Source organism: Chrysemys picta, chromosome 2 (genome assembly GCF_011386835.1).
Source record: "Chrysemys picta bellii isolate R12L10 chromosome 2, ASM1138683v2, whole genome shotgun sequence".
In the NCBI taxonomy this organism is placed as follows: domain Eukaryota; kingdom Metazoa; phylum Chordata; order Testudines; family Emydidae; genus Chrysemys; species Chrysemys picta.
The window spans coordinates 29,394,170-29,411,543 of record NC_088792.1 but is presented as its reverse complement, the minus strand read 5'-3'; the positions used below and the strand labels follow the sequence as shown (position 1 = coordinate 29,411,543).

At 43.6% G+C, this 17,374-nt stretch overlaps 1 protein-coding gene across 18 annotated transcripts in view; it reads left to right on the top strand.

Moving 5' to 3' along the window:
- The window catches only part of CREM (cAMP responsive element modulator), a 77,311-nt gene extending 60,832 nt beyond the window's left edge, over positions 1–16,479 (top strand). For 6 of the 18 annotated variants that reach the window (XM_065582846.1, XM_042858701.2, XM_042858736.2 and 3 more), the window contains 2 exons: positions 4,427–4,583; positions 14,875–16,479. In XM_065582846.1, coding sequence (XP_065438918.1) covers positions 4,427–4,583; positions 14,875–15,019 — 302 coding nt within the window. In that variant the 3' untranslated portion in view covers positions 15,020–16,479. The other 12 variants (XM_024100887.3, XM_065582849.1, XM_005291009.5 and 9 more) reach the window with 8 other exon arrangements.
- The last annotated feature ends 895 nt before the right edge of the window (positions 16,480–17,374 follow it).

Here is a 17,374-nt window from a genome sequence, read left to right as displayed (position 1 = left end):
TCAGGGTCTTTAAAATAGCAGGTTCTATACTTTATTTGGAAATCCAGAAAAGGTTACATAGTTAGCAGTCTGTGGAACTTGTTTTTAGAACTTGTTGAAGTACCTCTTTAATTTTACAGTGCAAAGTTGCACAAATTGGTGCCAATTATTTTTATTCCTCATTAGCTAATACAGCATTTTAGTGTAAATTTACCATTTTAATAGCACTCTTTAGTGTATCTTTGTTGTTGCATTGCAGTAGTCTCTTTTCTTTATAAATAATATGTGCAGCTGGTCTGTTGCTTTTTGGTTTAGCAATAAATAAACTATCACGTCAGCTTACTTTAACCTGTCAAAACTAAAGGGGAGCTGTAAGTGAAAGATGTGCACTGTTCCAGTTATATAAATAAGCCTTTACTATTCATTGCTAAAGAAAATAGGGAGCACAAATGCATCTGAAAGAGTTGGAGTGTTGTGAATGTTGTAATGCCTGCTTGTTTTTTCCTCCTCTGTTTAAAATGGTCTGTTCCTCAGCTAATTGAGTTCAAAAGGCTGACGTCATTAGATTTCCTGGAATCGTGTTGCAGTGGGGAACTGGAAAAGTTAAACTCCAAACAAGATACACATTGACGTCAGCTCCGAGTCATGCTGTGATTTAGTCAGTTCCTTTCTGCTTCATCAAACGCTGCAGAGTTGTAATGTTAACTAGGTTGCAGCTTGTGTCTACGTTCTGCTCTTAGCTGAGTAAAGCTATTTCATATACTTTGTTTTATTACTCCAAAAGTGTAAATATCTTCTCTACGTCCACATTTTAGGTTCTTGTGTTCACACAAACAGCTATTCAGGAGCAAACTAGAAAGCTTATGGGGGAAAAGTTAAAAATGCTTCTAATAAGGTAGTTATTGGTATGCTTCACAAAGGGGGAGGGATATATAGCCTGTCACATTCTTTTTCCTGGATAGCCTTTATAAGAACTTGACTCTGCCTACTCTCTAGTGCTCATCAAGAGAATATTTTTTCAACAGCCTGTTTTTAAAGGGATTTTTACTAGTATGTTGGTCTTATTAAATTCTCCAGATAAGGTTGATTTACAAGGTAAGCTAAAATGTTGCTTTGGTGGGATTTTTTAGTAGTTTAGTCATTTTGTAAATTATGTGCCTGAACTCAGATACAGCCCAAGGGCTTTCAGTGAATGCTTTTTACCCAGTTTGTTTAACTAATTTTGCTTAATCTTAAGGAGAAAGTGACTTGCTTGGGGAAATGCAGTGAGAGCATGGGTCAGCCATAGGACTATCCTGGTTCCCACTCTTTGGCTGTTACCAATACGTACCACCGACCTTAGTGTTTGATTTGACTTTGGTCTGTCTTGTGAAAAGAATTTACAATTTACATTAAGTTTCTTTATAAAGTCATAATGAATATTACTGTATTTCTTTAAAATAAGTGAATTGAGCAAATACTTTTATTGTGAATCAGATTTTTCTGGGACTTTGTTCAGGAAGAAAAAGATCACTGTGGCTGTAATTCTTCCCTCTCTAATAAAATCCTGCAGTCTGATTCGTATGGTAGACTAAACCCTTACACTTGCATAGAGTACCATTAAAGACAATGGGGTTTCACATGTTTGCAGGGGTCCATTTGCATTTCAGATTATATTATTTCTTTTGTCTTTTAGGTTGTTGAAATAGTCTCACTGACTCCTATTCAATATGATGCTTTGACTTTCTCTGTGATGGTGATATCATACCTGCCATGGAAGTCACCAATAGAATATATGGTGGAGCATCATATAGAGCAGGAGCTGGTGAATCTCTACCTCAGGGGGACCAGAAAGACAAAAACAGATTAGTTTAAAGTAAATGATAAACTGAATGACTTTCTTTATTTTGAGGCTTTCCACTTCCACTCTTCCAATGTTTCATGGATCATTATTATTTTATTAGTTATTGCAGGTATCTGTAAGGCATCCATCACTATGGAATCTGGGCACATTTCACATAGGTTAGAATGGTACCAAACATCAGCATTTCTAAAACATCTCAATCTTCCCATCAAAACTTTTCAATACTCCATCCCCACCTAAATCTTAAACTTTGCCTTGTGTCCCCTCTTAACCATTTCATTCTGACAGTGATTCCAGTCTCAATACACAATTTCCTTTCTCCCTTCATGGCTCTGTGCATTTTTCTATATCACCTTAGGAGTAGTAGGTAATGCTGCGCATACCAGCTTTCCAAGTGTAATCCTGTCTTCGCTCAAGTTCCTCTTAAAAACCCACTTTTTTGTGAGTCTCACAAGAAGCATGTTTTTCATTTATAATTAAACACAACCACCACCGCCACCCCAAACCAAATAAAGCCACCCCCTCCTCTGGATTTCCCAGTGTGTCCCATTCTCTGGGTCTGCCTTTTAGACTGTGATATCTTTGGGGACAGGAACTATATTTATTATTGTGCATTGTATAGCACCAAAGGCTCTTGATGCTAAACAAATAATAATAATAATTAATAAAGAATAGAAAAATAGCTGGATATACTTTACATGTACGTCTCTTTATGTCACTTTTTGCAGCTTGTCTTTAAGAAAAATGGCAATTTCCTTTCTGGTCAATTCTAATTTTTTGAGACATTATATAAAATGGTTTGCAGATAGAAATAATCACAGCTCAAATGTAATTTAATTCAGTGTGTTGTAAAGTGCTTTGAAGCGATTTACTCTACTGCACAATCACATTATTTTGATATACTGTGATGTGAACTAAAAAATGTTGAGGCTTTGTCTGAGTTTTGGTGTAATGATCCGATTGCTAGCTTTGCTGGATCAAAACAATTGTTTTCCTCTAACATCATGCTTTTAGAACTCACTGGCATCTATTTGTTAGGTAGGGAAAGACATTATGCTGACCTGGTCAAGGCATTATTATCATTATTTATTTGAATTACAGTAGCATCCTCTAGAGGCCCCAACTGAGATAAGGGCTCAGTTGTGCTAGACACACACACATAGGGGCAGCGTGTTCACTAGAGAAAAAAGGTGTTTTTATCTTGCATTAGCTGACATGAGTTAAAATCCTTGTGAAATAAAAGGCAGTTTGTAGTTTACACAGGTGTTAAACAGGTGATCTTAAAGACTATGGGGAAGTCTAGGGTTACCTGCAAATTCAAGTAAAAATTACAAATGTTCTCATCTTCACTACGATTTTGATTCATGCTAGTTAACTCAAGCTAAGATGGCACCTTTTCCCTAATGAAGATGCATCCAGTGAAAGTCAATCCCTGCCCTAAAGACTAAGTAATGACAATCTAAATAGACATGAGAAATATAGTGTCAGACCACAGAAGTATTATTATTCCATTTTAGAAATGGTGAACTGAAACGAAATCAATGTGCTTAAGTAGCTTGCCAAATCAGGAGCTAAGTGACTTGCCGTTGATCACACAGGGAGACCAATATTGAGCCCAAATCTCTTGAATGCCAATCTGTCCAGTGCCTTACTTACAAGGCCATCCTCTCTTGCTTGAATGTGACCTATGTCCAGTGAATTTTTGGTGTGGTCTTCCTAGAGTCTATTATTTTAAATCTATTTTTCTCCCATTTCACAATTTCTGAGTACTGCTTTAGAAGATCCACTGGTGTGAAAAGATGTGGAAGAAGGCTATAAGAAGGGTAATTATTTATTCATTTAGTTTTTTCTATATTTTCCTCCATATAACTGACTTATCTTATCTTCCCAACCTGTCTCTCTCTCTCCCCCTCTCCCCTCAAAAAAAGTGGAGTGTTGGGCGAGTTTTACCTTTTTGTTTTTAACCCATTTCTGAATTTCACTGACTGTTCCATTATTTGTGTACTGGAATTACTCTTTTTAAAGAAGTGCAGTACAAAATTTAATGAGATTATGTGATAGCACCTGAAATTTGATCTTCTGTATTCATCTGCTGGATTAGGGAAAGTTATGCGCTTTGGTCTGCAATGATATAGAAAACATATCAAAATTTACAAGCAAGAACTTGCTCTTATTTTTAAGTATGAGACACTCAACATTTAAATGTATATTAATTTTAAATGTCAGACATGCCACATACATTAAGACTAACCCAGCTTTAACGACATTTTAAAGGTTGCCTTTGTCATAAAAGTAGCAAGAGAACAATTTAGAAATGAATGAAAAATTAGAGAAACTAATAAAACAAAGTGAGAATATCAGAAAGGGACTGATTCCAAGTTAAAAACATAAAACTACTTTTAAAATGTGTTGTGTAAGTAATGTGTTACAAAATAGACAGAAGTCTTAGTTGTATTTGTTAGCTTTTGTGTCATCACAACACAAGCCTATGAAATGTTTGATGTAATAGAGATCCTGATTAACATATCAACAGACGTCTGCTATTTCAGTTAGATTTTGACAGGTAAGTTTATATAAAGTAAAAATTGTTCTTCTTTAATACAGCTGCCACTGGAGACATGCCAACTTACCAGATCCGAACTCCCACCACAGCCTTGCCTCAAGGAGTGGTAATGGCAGCCTCACCGGGAACTTTGCACAGCCCTCAGCAGCTAGCAGAAGAGGCAACACGCAAAAGGGAACTGAGACTTATGAAAAATAGGTAAGAGTGTGTAACAATAATATAATTATTAGTCACTGCTGCAAAGGGCAAATGTCAGCTACAATTAATCTTCTTCAAAGGAAAGTATTATAATAAATTCTTACTCTGAAGGTCATGTGGCCCTTGATGTGATGGAGGGAGAGCAGAACATTCTTAGCTGTTAAACCACATCACCAGCAAGTGTGTACGTACATAGCACTGATGCATAATGGCCAATAATTGCCTAAACCATAAGTAGCTTTTCTTCAGCTGAGTCATGAGAAACACTCTTTCCTGCAAAACTGTGTTACTAAATCTAAGCTTTCATTGAAAAAAAATATTTGTAGCCTTCATGACTGTGAAAATCAGTTTCAAGGTTAACAGATCAGAAATCAATGCAGTGTTGTCTTCCCGAGTCTACAGAGAGCCTGAAACAAAAATTCTCAGATCAAAGGCATGAGCTGTCTGACTCATCCCCATGGACTTTTAACACTGAAATATAATTATGACAATTTAAATATCAACATTAACTTTTTTATTGCCAGTCATATTTTGTAGAGGTATCCAGCTAGTGTACTTATCACTGTGGCAGAGCTCTGACCTTGTCTCTGTGGGTCCCGCGCTTCCACGCGGTTTATGCTAGCCTCAGAGGCGCACTGCGACCCTCCATGTAGCCCTTCTCTCTCTAAGGCCAGGATTACAGTCTACTGAGCCCTTTTCATCATAAGCCAGGAAGGAGGTTGGTGAGATAACTCCCACCGTCTCTGTTGTCCCTACGCGCTTATTCAAGAAGAGGGGCCTGTCTTCCCCTCCCAGGAGGTGTTTCTGTAGTGGCGGCTTGGGGGGAACCCAGGTTCCTCCAGGTTCTGGCCCAGGGACCCTAGTGGCAGCAGCTGTTGGCAGCCGACCTTTCACCGCCAGAGCTGCTACACTTCCCTGGGCCACTTCTCCACAGCTCTCCCGCTTCTCTCTCTTAACACCTTTTTTACCTTTACCTTAGGGCTCTCTTCCAGTAGCTTGAGGGTGTCTTTATTACCCAGCCTTTCAGCCATACTTCCTTTCCTCTGGGTCCCTTTTCCTTCCCCCAGCCTGATCGCTCACTCGCTTTTTTTACAGTATCAGAGGGGCCGTAATTAGAGTCAGGTGTTCACATTAGCTTAACAGCCTCACTTGACTCTTTGCAGGCTAACTGGAGTCATGTGTCCTCCCTAGCCTGGAGCAGCCCCCGCTCTGGTCAGGCAGGGAACAGAAAACTGCTTCTCCAGTGGCCAGTATATCTGTCTTCTACTACTCTGCTGTACCCAACTGGCCTGGGTCTATCACATCACATAGTTACGTTACCTACACTTCTCCAGGAGCCAAAAAGCCCCAGTGATCGTCCACCCTTTGTTGCTGTTAAATATATCTACATATAAGATTTCAACATTACATTTACAGTTCTATTCTTTAGTATACATGTATAAACACATTTCCCTCTGATCTTCGTTTAGAGATGATTTCGCCGTTTTTTCTTTGAGTGCTTGTTCACGTCCATTCCAATCAGGGGTGCACATGTGCACAGTTGCCAGAAATTTTTCCTCCAGCAGCTCCTGTTGGGTCAGCTTTGGAGCCCCCTGGAGTGGCACCTTCATGGCACTCAATATATGAACCTGCTGACCTGGCCCCTTCTCAGTTCCTTCTTACCTCCTGTGATGGTTGTCGGAACTGCGAGGCTTCTCCTAGCTTTCTAGTGTAGTTTATCTTAGTAGTTTATAGTTGCTCTAGTTTTATTAGTTACTAGTAGTTCTGTTAGGAATGGGGAGTTTCCCCTCCACCCCGACCTTTCCCCTTGGGGACCTCAGGGCATGCCTTGATCCCCGGGGTTCAAGCCCTGCAAGTCCTGCAATAAGCCCATGCCAACGGGCGACCCCCACGATGCTTGTTTAAAGTGTCTGGTTGAGGCTCACCAAGCTGATAAGTGCAGGATTTGCAAGGGTTTTTGACCCAGGACCAAAAAGGAGTGGGATTTCAGGTTGAAACAGCTCCTCATGGAGGCGGCTCTTAAACCGCAGCCTTTCCTCGGCACGGCAGGACCCGACTGTGACGAACTGGGACTGTTCTTAATGTGGTCTTTGAATGCTGAGTGGGGAGTGCTGGCTGGGAAGACAGGGGAGTGTGGCTAGGATGGTCTGCATGGGGGGATGGGAGACTGGCCGTGAGGGAGAATACCTGAGCATGTAACGTGAGAACCCAGGAAGGGGTTAGAGGCCAGGTGACACCTTTGCCCGGGAAACTGGACAAAGGCCGTGGGAGGGGACGCTGGGGAGAGAGGTTCAGAGCTGGCTGGTGGAATGGCTGGGAGGCAGATGGGGCTCTGACCTCCCAAGGGGGCTGTGGTGCCCTGGGACCTCAAGATGGACCTAACTGGGGGGATCCTGTTGTCTGTGCCTGCAAGACCTGTCTTGGACTGTGTTCCTGTCGTCTAAATAAACCTTCTGCTTTACTGGCTAGCTGAGAGTCATGGTGAATAGCAGGAAGCTGGGGGTGCAGGGCCTTGTGTCCACCCCACACTCTGTGACACCGAAACCAAACTCCTCAGTGCGGAGTGTTCTGGCATCGGTACCAGAAACGGCACCGCAGAAGATCTCCGAGCACAGAGACTTGTGGCACCGTGCCGATCCCCCATGCCTAAGACTGTGGGAACCGCCTGGCACCGGTCCCATTCTCCAGTACCTCAGAAGAAGCACATCAAGCAGGGTAGAGATGGATCTCCTGTGAGACTCTCCCCTGTGGTCTTGGCCAATGGGGTGTGTCCCAGAAAGGAACACCCGGCCCCAAGATCCTTGGAGTCAGCTCCAGGAACTTCAGACATGCAAGGAGTACCGTTGAGCCTGGGACCATTGGACTCCCCAATCCACATGGTGGAGGAGGTGGGCCTGCCATCCACTCCAGACATCTTCGAGGCCGCGCGGGACTTCATTGCCATGACAGCACCGCGGTTTCCAACTCTCCGCAACAAGCCCCCAGCACTGCTGAGGGCACTACCATCTAATGGCAAGCCAACAATGGTGTGCCTGCCCGTGTCACCAGGTCAACGATCCCCAGCACTGGAAAGGGGGCGCCACTCAGAGTCCCAGCCCTGGTCCCTGGATCGTCAGAGGTCCCACTCCCAGCAGCGATCATCACTGCGTCACCGATCCCCTCGATACAGATCGAAGTCTCGGCACCGCTCCCCTTCCACATGGCACCATTCACCTGGCCAGCTCCGATTGGCACCGCCATGGCCCTCTAGATCCCGGTCCCCGTCCTCAGAATCTGACACGGGGTCTAGCTACTCACACTGGAGCCGGCACCGCGTGACACATCGGCGGCCTGATGTGGGTACAATGCCATGGCCCCCCCAATTGCAAGGACCGGCACAATGGCCTTTTTGGACCACCTGGGCATATCACCAGTCCCAGGGTACCTTGTCCAAGGGCTCCCAGTTGATGGCATCCGAGCGCAAGCTGCCAACAGCCTTGCCCAGCCACCCCACACCCAGGGTGCTGAAGAGATTCTGGTTACAGCACCTTCACCGACACAGACCCCTGCCCCTATGGTGGAACGGGATCATCGACCCAGAACAGCAGGTCGATCAGCAGGTCTCCATGGACCAACAGGCCTGGGATGACCTGGTTCTCCCGCCTGCATCCTCATCCTCTTTCCCGGATGAGAAGGTAGCAGGAACTTCGGTCTCAGGACCACCACTCATAGATAGTCGCACCCATCAGGACTTACTCCGCAGGGTGGTGCGCAACATGGGCTTGCAAGCCGAGGAGGTGGTGGAACAGGAGGACCCAATGGTGGACATTTGGCCGCAGAAGGTCCATCCTGAGTAGCGCTTCCACTCATTAGGACCATTCAAAACAATACCAAAACTGTGTGGCAGATGCCGGCCTCCATCCCCCCAATGGCCAAGGGAGTAGAATGCAAATACTTCATTCCCTTACAGGGTTACGAGTATCTGTACTCCCACCCACAGCCCTGCTCCTGGGTGATGTCTGTGGTTAATGAACGTGAAAGGCAGGGGCAACAGGGACCCCGCCTAAGTCCAAGGACTGTAAAAATACTTGACCTTTTTGTTAGAAAGGTCTACTCCATGGGTGGCCTACAGCTCAGGATTGCTAATCCACTGTCGGTCCTGAGCAGATATAATTTTAACTCATGGAACTCCATGCTCAAATTTAAGCAGCTAATACCATTGGAGTCCAGAGGCGAGTTTGGGGCCATTGTGGAGGAGGGCAAGACAGTGGCACAGATCTCTTTACAGGCCTCACAGGACGCTACTGACTTGGTGGCGCGTACCTTGTCCTCTGGCATAGACATGAGGAGGACCTCATGGCTTCAAGTTTCAGGCCTACCCCCTGAGGTCCAACAGACTCTGCAGGACCTGCCTTTTGATGGGACAGGATTATTCACAAAGCAAACAGACTCCAGACCTAAAGGATTCGAGGGCGATGATGAAGTCATTAGGGATGCATACCCCCGCTATTCAGCGAAAACACTTTAAACCTCAACCCCTCAACATCCTTACCAACCTCGCCCTAGGCAAGACTTTTCTAGAAGGCAAAGTAGGAATAGCAGGCATAAGCCGTCCCAGCCCTCATCATCACAGGGCCAAGTATGCACCTTCTCGGCCTCCAAGCAGGCCTTTTGAAAGTGTGCCTGGGGAAGACGTGTCAGACCGTATATTGGATCCTCAACCCTGCTTTTGGAATCGTCTACCCACTTCTACTGTGCATGGTCCCAAATAACATTGGACCACTGGATTCTCCGCACAGTAGAAGTAGAATATTCTCTCCAATTCTTCTCCTCTTCTCCCTCCCACCCCGCTTCCCCGTCCTTCAGGGACCCTTCTCACAAGCAGCTCCTTATCCAGGAGGTGCAATTGCTCCTTGCCATAGGAGCAGTGGAGGAGGTTCCTCAGGAGCTAAGGGGCAAGGGGCTCTACTCGCACTATTTCCTAATCCCCAATGCAAAGGGGGGTCTCAGACCAATCTAGACCTGCACGGCCTCAACAGGTTCATGGTGAAGTTGAAGTTACCCTTGGTCTCCCTGAGCACTATTATTCCTTCCCTGGATCTGGGAGACTGGTACACTGCCCTCAACATGAAAGACGCATACTTTCACGTAGCTATTCGGCCCACGCACAGACGATTTCTGCAGTTTGTAGCCAGCCACAAACACTATCAGTTCATGGTCCTCCCCTTCGGTCTGTCGACAGCCCCACGAGTGTTCACCAAGTAAGTGTATGTCATTTGTAGCAGCCTTCCTCTGCAGGAGGCAGGTACAGGTATATCCCTACCTTGACGACTGGCTACTCAGAGGGGACACCGGGGAGCAGGTGGAGTCTCAAGTCCAACTAGTCACAGCAACTTTTGAGAGGCTGGGTATCCTGTTCAGCGTGAAAAAATCAACCTTGTCACCGACTCAAAGAATAGAATTCATTGGTGCGGTGTTGGATTCGGTACAGGCAAGAGCACTCCTGCCAGAGACCTGATTTCAGACCATGACAGACATTATCCAAAGCCTCAGGTGGTACCTGACCACTACCGTGAGGGGATGTCTGAGTCTCCTCAGCCACATAGCAGCCTGCATTTACGTGGTTTGGCAGGCTAGACTGAGGCTCAGACCACTTCAAGCGTGGCTCATGTCTGTATACTGCCTGCGGCGCGACAGCCTGGAATCTGTGGTCACGGTACCAGACCAGGTACTCGAGTCCCTCCAATGTTGGTTCGACCCTCGCACAGTCTGCAAGGGAGTCCCCTTCAACAGCCCCCAGCCCTCCTTGGCCCTAGTAACAGATGCATCAGCTCTGGGTTGGGGGGTGCATCTGGGAGAACTCCAGACACAAGGATTATGGCTGCAGGATGAGCTCTCCCTGCATATCAATATCCGAGAGCTCAGAACAGTACGGCTAGCATGCCAAACCTTCCTATCCTGGCTCCAAGGCCAGAGTGTGCAGGTAATGACGGACAAGACCACGGCCATATTTTACATCAACAAGCAAGGTGGAGCCCGCTCTTCCCCCCCATGTTGGGAGGCCCTTCAACTATGGGAGTTCTGCATAGCCCACTTCATTTACCTGGAGATGTTCTATATCCCAGGTGTGCAGAACAAACTAGCGGACCACCTCAGCAGATCGTTTCACAATCATGAGGGGGCCATCCATCGGGATGTCATATATTCCAGCTTCCAAAAGTGGGGGTTTCCCCAGGTTGATCTGTTTGCCACCCGGAGCAACAGGAGGTGCCCAATGTTCTTCTCCTTTCAGAAACACAGCCCGGGTTTGATCTCAAATGCGTTCCTGCTCCCCTGGGGAGATGGTCTCATATATGCCTTTCCACCATTCCCATTCGTGCACAGAGTACTGCTGAAAATCCGCAGACAGAGCTGTAGTAATTCTGCTGGCCCTGGCGTGGCCCTGCCAGCATTGGTACACCACACTTCTGGAGCTGTCAGTGGACACTCCCATCGTGTTACCACGCTACCCTGATCTGATCACGCAGGACCATGGTCGCCTTCACCACCTGGACCTCCAGTCTCTCCATCTCATTGCTTGGAAGTTTCATGGCTAACTCCAATGGAGCTCCTGTGCTCAGAACCAGTAAGAAAGGTCCTGCTCAGCAGCAGAAAACCATCCACCAGGGCCACTTATCTGGCCAAGTGGAAAAGGTTCACTTGCTGGTGTGCCCAACATCACACTCCTACACTTCAGGCATCTATACTACTCATCCTGGACTACCTTCTGCACCTCAACCAACAAGGCCTGGCAGCATCATCCATCAAGGTACAGCTTGCTGCTATCTCGGCCTTCCATCTGGGCACATCTGGACGCTCCATATTCACTAACCGTATGGTAGGATGTTTTCTTAAGGGCTTGGAATGGCTATATCCTTGGGTTAGACAGCCTCTTCTGGCATGGGACCTTAACCCGGTCCTCTCCAGATTAATGGGACCCCCATTCGAACCATTGGCGACTTGCTCCCTTCTCTACCTGTCATGGAAGGTAGCCTTCCTAGTCACTATCAAGTCAGCCAGGAGGGTGTCAGAGTTAAAGGCCCTTACCTCCGACCCACCCTACATGGTCTTCGACAAGGACAAGGTACAACGCAGACCTCACCCAGCCTTTCTCCCTAAGGTAGTGTCACAATTCCATATTAGCCAAGACATTTTTCTACCTGCCTTCTATCCCAAACCACACAACAGTACCCAAGAGCAAAGGCTGCACTCATTGGATGTTTGGCAGGCATTAGCATTCTACATTGAACACATAAAGTCACTCAGGAGGTCGAACCAGCTTTTCGTGGCAGTGGCAGACCTCATGAAAGGACTCCCAGTCTCCTCTCAAAGATTATCTTCCTGGATCACGGCCTGTATCCACACATATTATGAACTGGCCAAGGTTCCAGACCTACCTCTTAAGGCTCATTCCTCCAGGGCACAGGCCTTGTCAGCTGTGTTTCTGGCCCAGATCCCATTACAGGAAATCTGCAAGGCAGCTACTTGGTCCTCAGTGCATATGTTCACCTCTTACTATGCCATTACACAGCACACTAGAGATGATACAGCTTTTGGCAGAGCGGTGCTCCCATTAGCGATTCCTTGACTCCAGCCCCACCACCGGGGTAGAGCTTGGGAGTCACCTGATTGGAATCTACGTGAACAAGCACTCAAAGAAGAAAAAACGGTTACGTACCCTCTTGCAACTGTTCTTCGAGATGTGTTGTTCACGTCCATTCCAATATCCACTACTCTGTCAGAGGAGCCGGCAAGAAGGAACTGAGGAGGGGCTGGGTTGGCAGGGTCATATATTGAGCGCCATGAAGGCACCACTTCAGGGGGCTCCACAGCTGATCCCAACGGGAACTGCTGGGGGGAAAATTTCTGGCAACTGTGCACGGGGCACGCGCACACCTGATTGGAATGGATATGAACAACACATCTAGAAGAACAACAGTTACAAGAAGGCGAGTAACTGTTGTTTTTTTTTATATAGTGTAGTCATAATATGTAATGTGTGTCACCTGGACTCTTCAGAGCCTGGGAAGAATGGCTGCATCTCAGTCCTTTCAAATACTTCAGAACCCTGTCAGCAGACAGGCAGTCTGGAAATCTCCAGGGCTAGAAGCATTCAGCCCTTGGAATAGATCTCCTAAGTTGCTAGTGAAAAAGAAATCTGTAGCCTGTATCCAAAGTGGTACAGGTATTGGGACCCAGCCCTCTAGCAGATACATCTCTCAGTTCTGTTCTTCCCCAGTGCACTTTCATTGGCTCAGCTCTCAGAGAGTGGTGACCCGTCAGGCCCCACAGATTGCCCATAATGAAAACTTCCTATACAACTTCAGAAAAAGCTAATGAGCATGTCTAAGTAACTGCCACACCCTATTTCTGGATCCTTCTAACTAAGTTGCCCTGCACCGCACTCTGTACATATGGGGAGACAGTATTCTAACTAAAATCCATGTCTCCCCTCCACTGCTTCTCTCTCCTTCTTTGGGACAAACAAGGTCAGATGATGCAGTATAAATAGGGTTGCCAATTTAGGTTGGATGTATTCCTGGGGGTTTCCTCACATGACATAATCTTTAGTTAAAGATTAATCTTTAATTCCTAGAGGCTCCAGGACAATCTTGGAGGGTTGGCAACCATAAGTATAAAGCATGTGGGTTACAGTTGCTGTCTGCTTGTGCCTTTGGAAGGAAGCATAAAATTATTGCTGTCTGAAACTCAGATATCTGCATTATTTTCAAAACCTTTATGCCAAATATACATCAAAAATATAAATCCTGCAGGATGAAAAATATTTGTGTGATTAAAATCAGTTATTTTCTCTGTAATACAAATTACATTATCTCTTTTGTGGTTTGTATTTTTTTAAATATGAACTACATTTAAATTTGGTGGGTGTGTAATGAAGTATCTATCCAGTGTGTACTGTAAAAGAAACTTTTATTGTACTCTGAAATGATTGTTGCAGACTGTTACATGATATGCTGGGAGGAAGATGTTTTTGAAAAATAAATAAAACTGCCATAGTATAACTTTGATTTCGGTAGCTTTATGTGTGACAGTTGGTGCACTGGGTCACTTTTGGATATGTTTTTTAATTTCTTGGGATGTACTTTGGTGTGCAGAATAAGCTAAACTACCTTGCTTTCTTCATGCATTACTTTGACTTTTATAATGGTGTTGTTTTCTCATCTATGCATGTGCATACCTGCTGCTAACCTCAGTGGAAGGCATGCACTTAGCTGGAAGAAATAGACTCCTATGTAGAGCTCTAAATTACTGAATCGCTGCATCCTTTCTCATTGCATTCATGATATTGTGTTGCTCTCTTGCCTGTCTTCATTTTAAATCACTCATAAGGATTGTTGTGTTTTCATACTGCTTCCTTTTCTTTTTAATTCTTTTCTCTTCAGTTTTTGAACTAGTTTCACACCCCCTTCTTCAGAGCATACAGGAAAGCATTTTTCTTAATATATGATGACAATTTATAACATCATCCCTGTAAATATTAAGGGGTGGGATTCTCAGAAGTGTTTAAATACCTAACGAAGTTAGGTGGTAACTCACTTAAGTGCTTTTGAAAATCCTTCCCAAACTGCTTAACTTTTATGTAACAGAATTCTGAATAGATTTGTGAAATGGGTGGTTGTCTTTGCATAAAAAGAAGAATCAGGATTGTATGAGTACAAGTGAACATTTTTAAAGAAAACAATTATACCCATATTGAACTATAACTAACCCTAACCCATAGTTTTGCAAAAGTAAGGTCACGGTTACATTAAATTGATACTTTGCGTTTAATCTGGTGCTGCTACATTAAATGTTCTGAAAGGTAATTCTGTAACATTTTTGGAGTTAAACTTTTTGATTGCAGAATATGATACCCTAAATGCCTTCATAAGCACATCAAAATGGGATGTGATGGGAACAAAAAAATGCTATTTCCAGAAATGAAGGCAGTAATTTAATCATAACAGTGCAGTTGAAGGCAGTTCATTAACATCTGATTATTGTCCCCACTGTGTGTGTCTCAGTTCATGTGAGTAAAAGTTCATTCATCATACTGTAGAAGCTGAGCAAACTATATTAATTAACAAGCTGTTCCTGTTGTCTTAAGTTGCTGTTTAATGGTGCAGTTGTCTACAATTATTGCTTAGCTTTCTTTTTGTCTGACACATGATTGATTTATTGTGGAATTGTAGGGATTTCAGGTAATTTCACTTATCCAGTCTTTGCCGTGTTGTGGCTGTTCCTGTAGTTATTTGCCTTGTGTTGGTTCTAGGGAAGCTGCTCGAGAATGTCGCAGAAAGAAGAAGGAGTATGTCAAATGTCTTGAAAATCGTGTGGCTGTGCTTGAAAACCAAAACAAGACACTGATTGAGGAACTCAAGGCCCTCAAAGATCTTTATTGCCATAAAGCAGAATAACTGTCTTTGACTTGGACCTTGTTTACTATGAACTTTAATCAAGATTGCCATGTGAATTTGAGGAAGGGACACTTGTGACCCTTGTGAACCCAGTTTTGCTTAGTGTTTTCAGACTGATTTGGGAAATTGTTCCAAAATTTGGAATGCTGTCATGGTCCCCATACTATACTGAGCTTTCTTCAATCTGCATTTTTTAATAGCTGCAAATGGCGTTTTTGTTTGCACTCTTTACTTCTGCTTTTTGCAGGGAAGCTGCTAAAGAATGTCGACGTCGGAAGAAAGAATACATAAAATGTCTGGAGAGTCGTGTTGCAGTGCTAGAAGTTCAGAACAAGAAACTTATAGAGGAGCTTGAAACCCTAAAAGACATTTGTTCTTCCAAAACAGATTAGTAGAAATATTTATTATGCTGTGAACTGATTACAACATGTCCAGTTGCTTTTGAAGACAATACCTAGCCAATAAGAATTACGACTTTTTCTTTGTGTCATTTATCTTAAACTGCAACCCCTAACATTCCTGAAATACTTTTTTGCATTTTGTAGATTCTTAGATGTAACTTCATTTTTTTTTCCAAAGGAGACAAATGTTAAAGTGTGTGTAACATGGTTAAAAGTGCAACATTTATAAGAGCTGTTCCATTGCCATATATTTGCATTTACTATTTTTTACGTGTTATTGATAGTGACCTACACACAAAAATATTGTACAGGTGTTTTAAAGTGAATTATCAAAGATAATGCATCCAGTAATACAACAAAATTAAACTACCCAAAGTATCTCAGGAAAGAGTTTATATAAAGTATGTTATGATTACACAAATGTATTAGAATACTAGACTATTAATTTATGGCCAATTTTTCTTAGTTGCTTTGCCAAGAAAATATTGTATTGCTGTCACTGAGTGCCATGGTTGAAGACAGTTTTTAATAGAACCATGTTGTTTACCCTTTGTAGCATTTGTTGTTCATTTAAACATCTGGCATGTTTAAACTGTTTTTAAACTGATGGTGCAATATGAAAAATACCTCGGAGAAGGTTTTAGTATAAACTTTATATAACTTAAGCAAGCTCCTCAATATTATAATATAAATATTTTAAACACCTGGATGAAGTTACAAATATCTGTTAGATGGCTCCTTGTTACTTCTACTTCAAGCATTATACAAAATATCTAATGTATTAGTGGATTATGTATCAGAATTGACTTTGCATCCTGAATGCTAACTGATCAATGTTCTGAACAGGACCAAACTGTTCATTATAATGGGGGCTGAGATGTGGAATCCTTTTTGGTTTTTCTATGAGATGGCAAAAGGGACTGAAGATTTCTTTTTTTTTTTTTTTTGGTCAGGGTCACTCTGCAGCCAACACTAGTTCTCTGCTGACTTATGGTGTTTCACAATGGCCTTTAAGTGCTGAATGTTTTTAAAAATAAATCTATTCCAAATTGGTTGAAATTTCTAGTAAACTCAATTTTCCATTGTGCCTTGGTGGAAAATAATGCTTAAATTATTACATGTTTATATGACTATTTTATAAAATAGATAATATTGTTGGAGTGATCTAATTGTTCAGTGTTAGGTCCAAGTTGTGAGTAAAAATCTTTGGACATATCATTGTAACTGGTCACCCACATTGCCTTACTTATGAAAGGTCAGGGAAGAAAAATTTCATTCCTGTTTAATTTGTTTTACTGAAAATAGAGGATGAAATCTTGCCCCTCCCCCATTCAAAACTCCCATTCACTTTAGGGGGCTCAGGATTTCATCCAAGGACTGAAAGTAGGGAGAACATAAGAATGACCATACTGGGTCAGACCAAAGGTCCATCTAGCCCAGTGTCCTGTCTTCTGACAGTAGTCAATGCCAGGTGCTCCAGAGGGAATGAACAGAACAGGTCATCATCAAGTGATCCATCCCCTGGTGCCCATTCCTAGCTTCTGGCAAACAGAGGCTAGGGACATCATCCATGCCCATCTTGACTAGTAGCCATTGATGGACCTATTCTCAATGAATTTATCTAGTTCTTTTTTGAACCCTGTTATAGTCTTGGCCTTCACAACATCCTCTGGCAAAGAGTTCCTATCCTTCCCTATGTCATTGATATCTACATGACCACCGACTCCTCCTCAGCACTACATATAAGTCTATCTAGATGTCTTGAGAGATCCGCAACCTTCGCACCAGGCAGGCAAGTCACTATGCAGTTCTCCCGGTCATCACAAACCCAGCTATCTATGTTTCTAATGATCGAATCCCGCATAACTATTATCTGTCTCTTCCTAATAACTGGAGTTACCTGCCCTGGAGAGGTATCTCAGTGCGAGAGGATACCATGACATCCTCTGGAAGG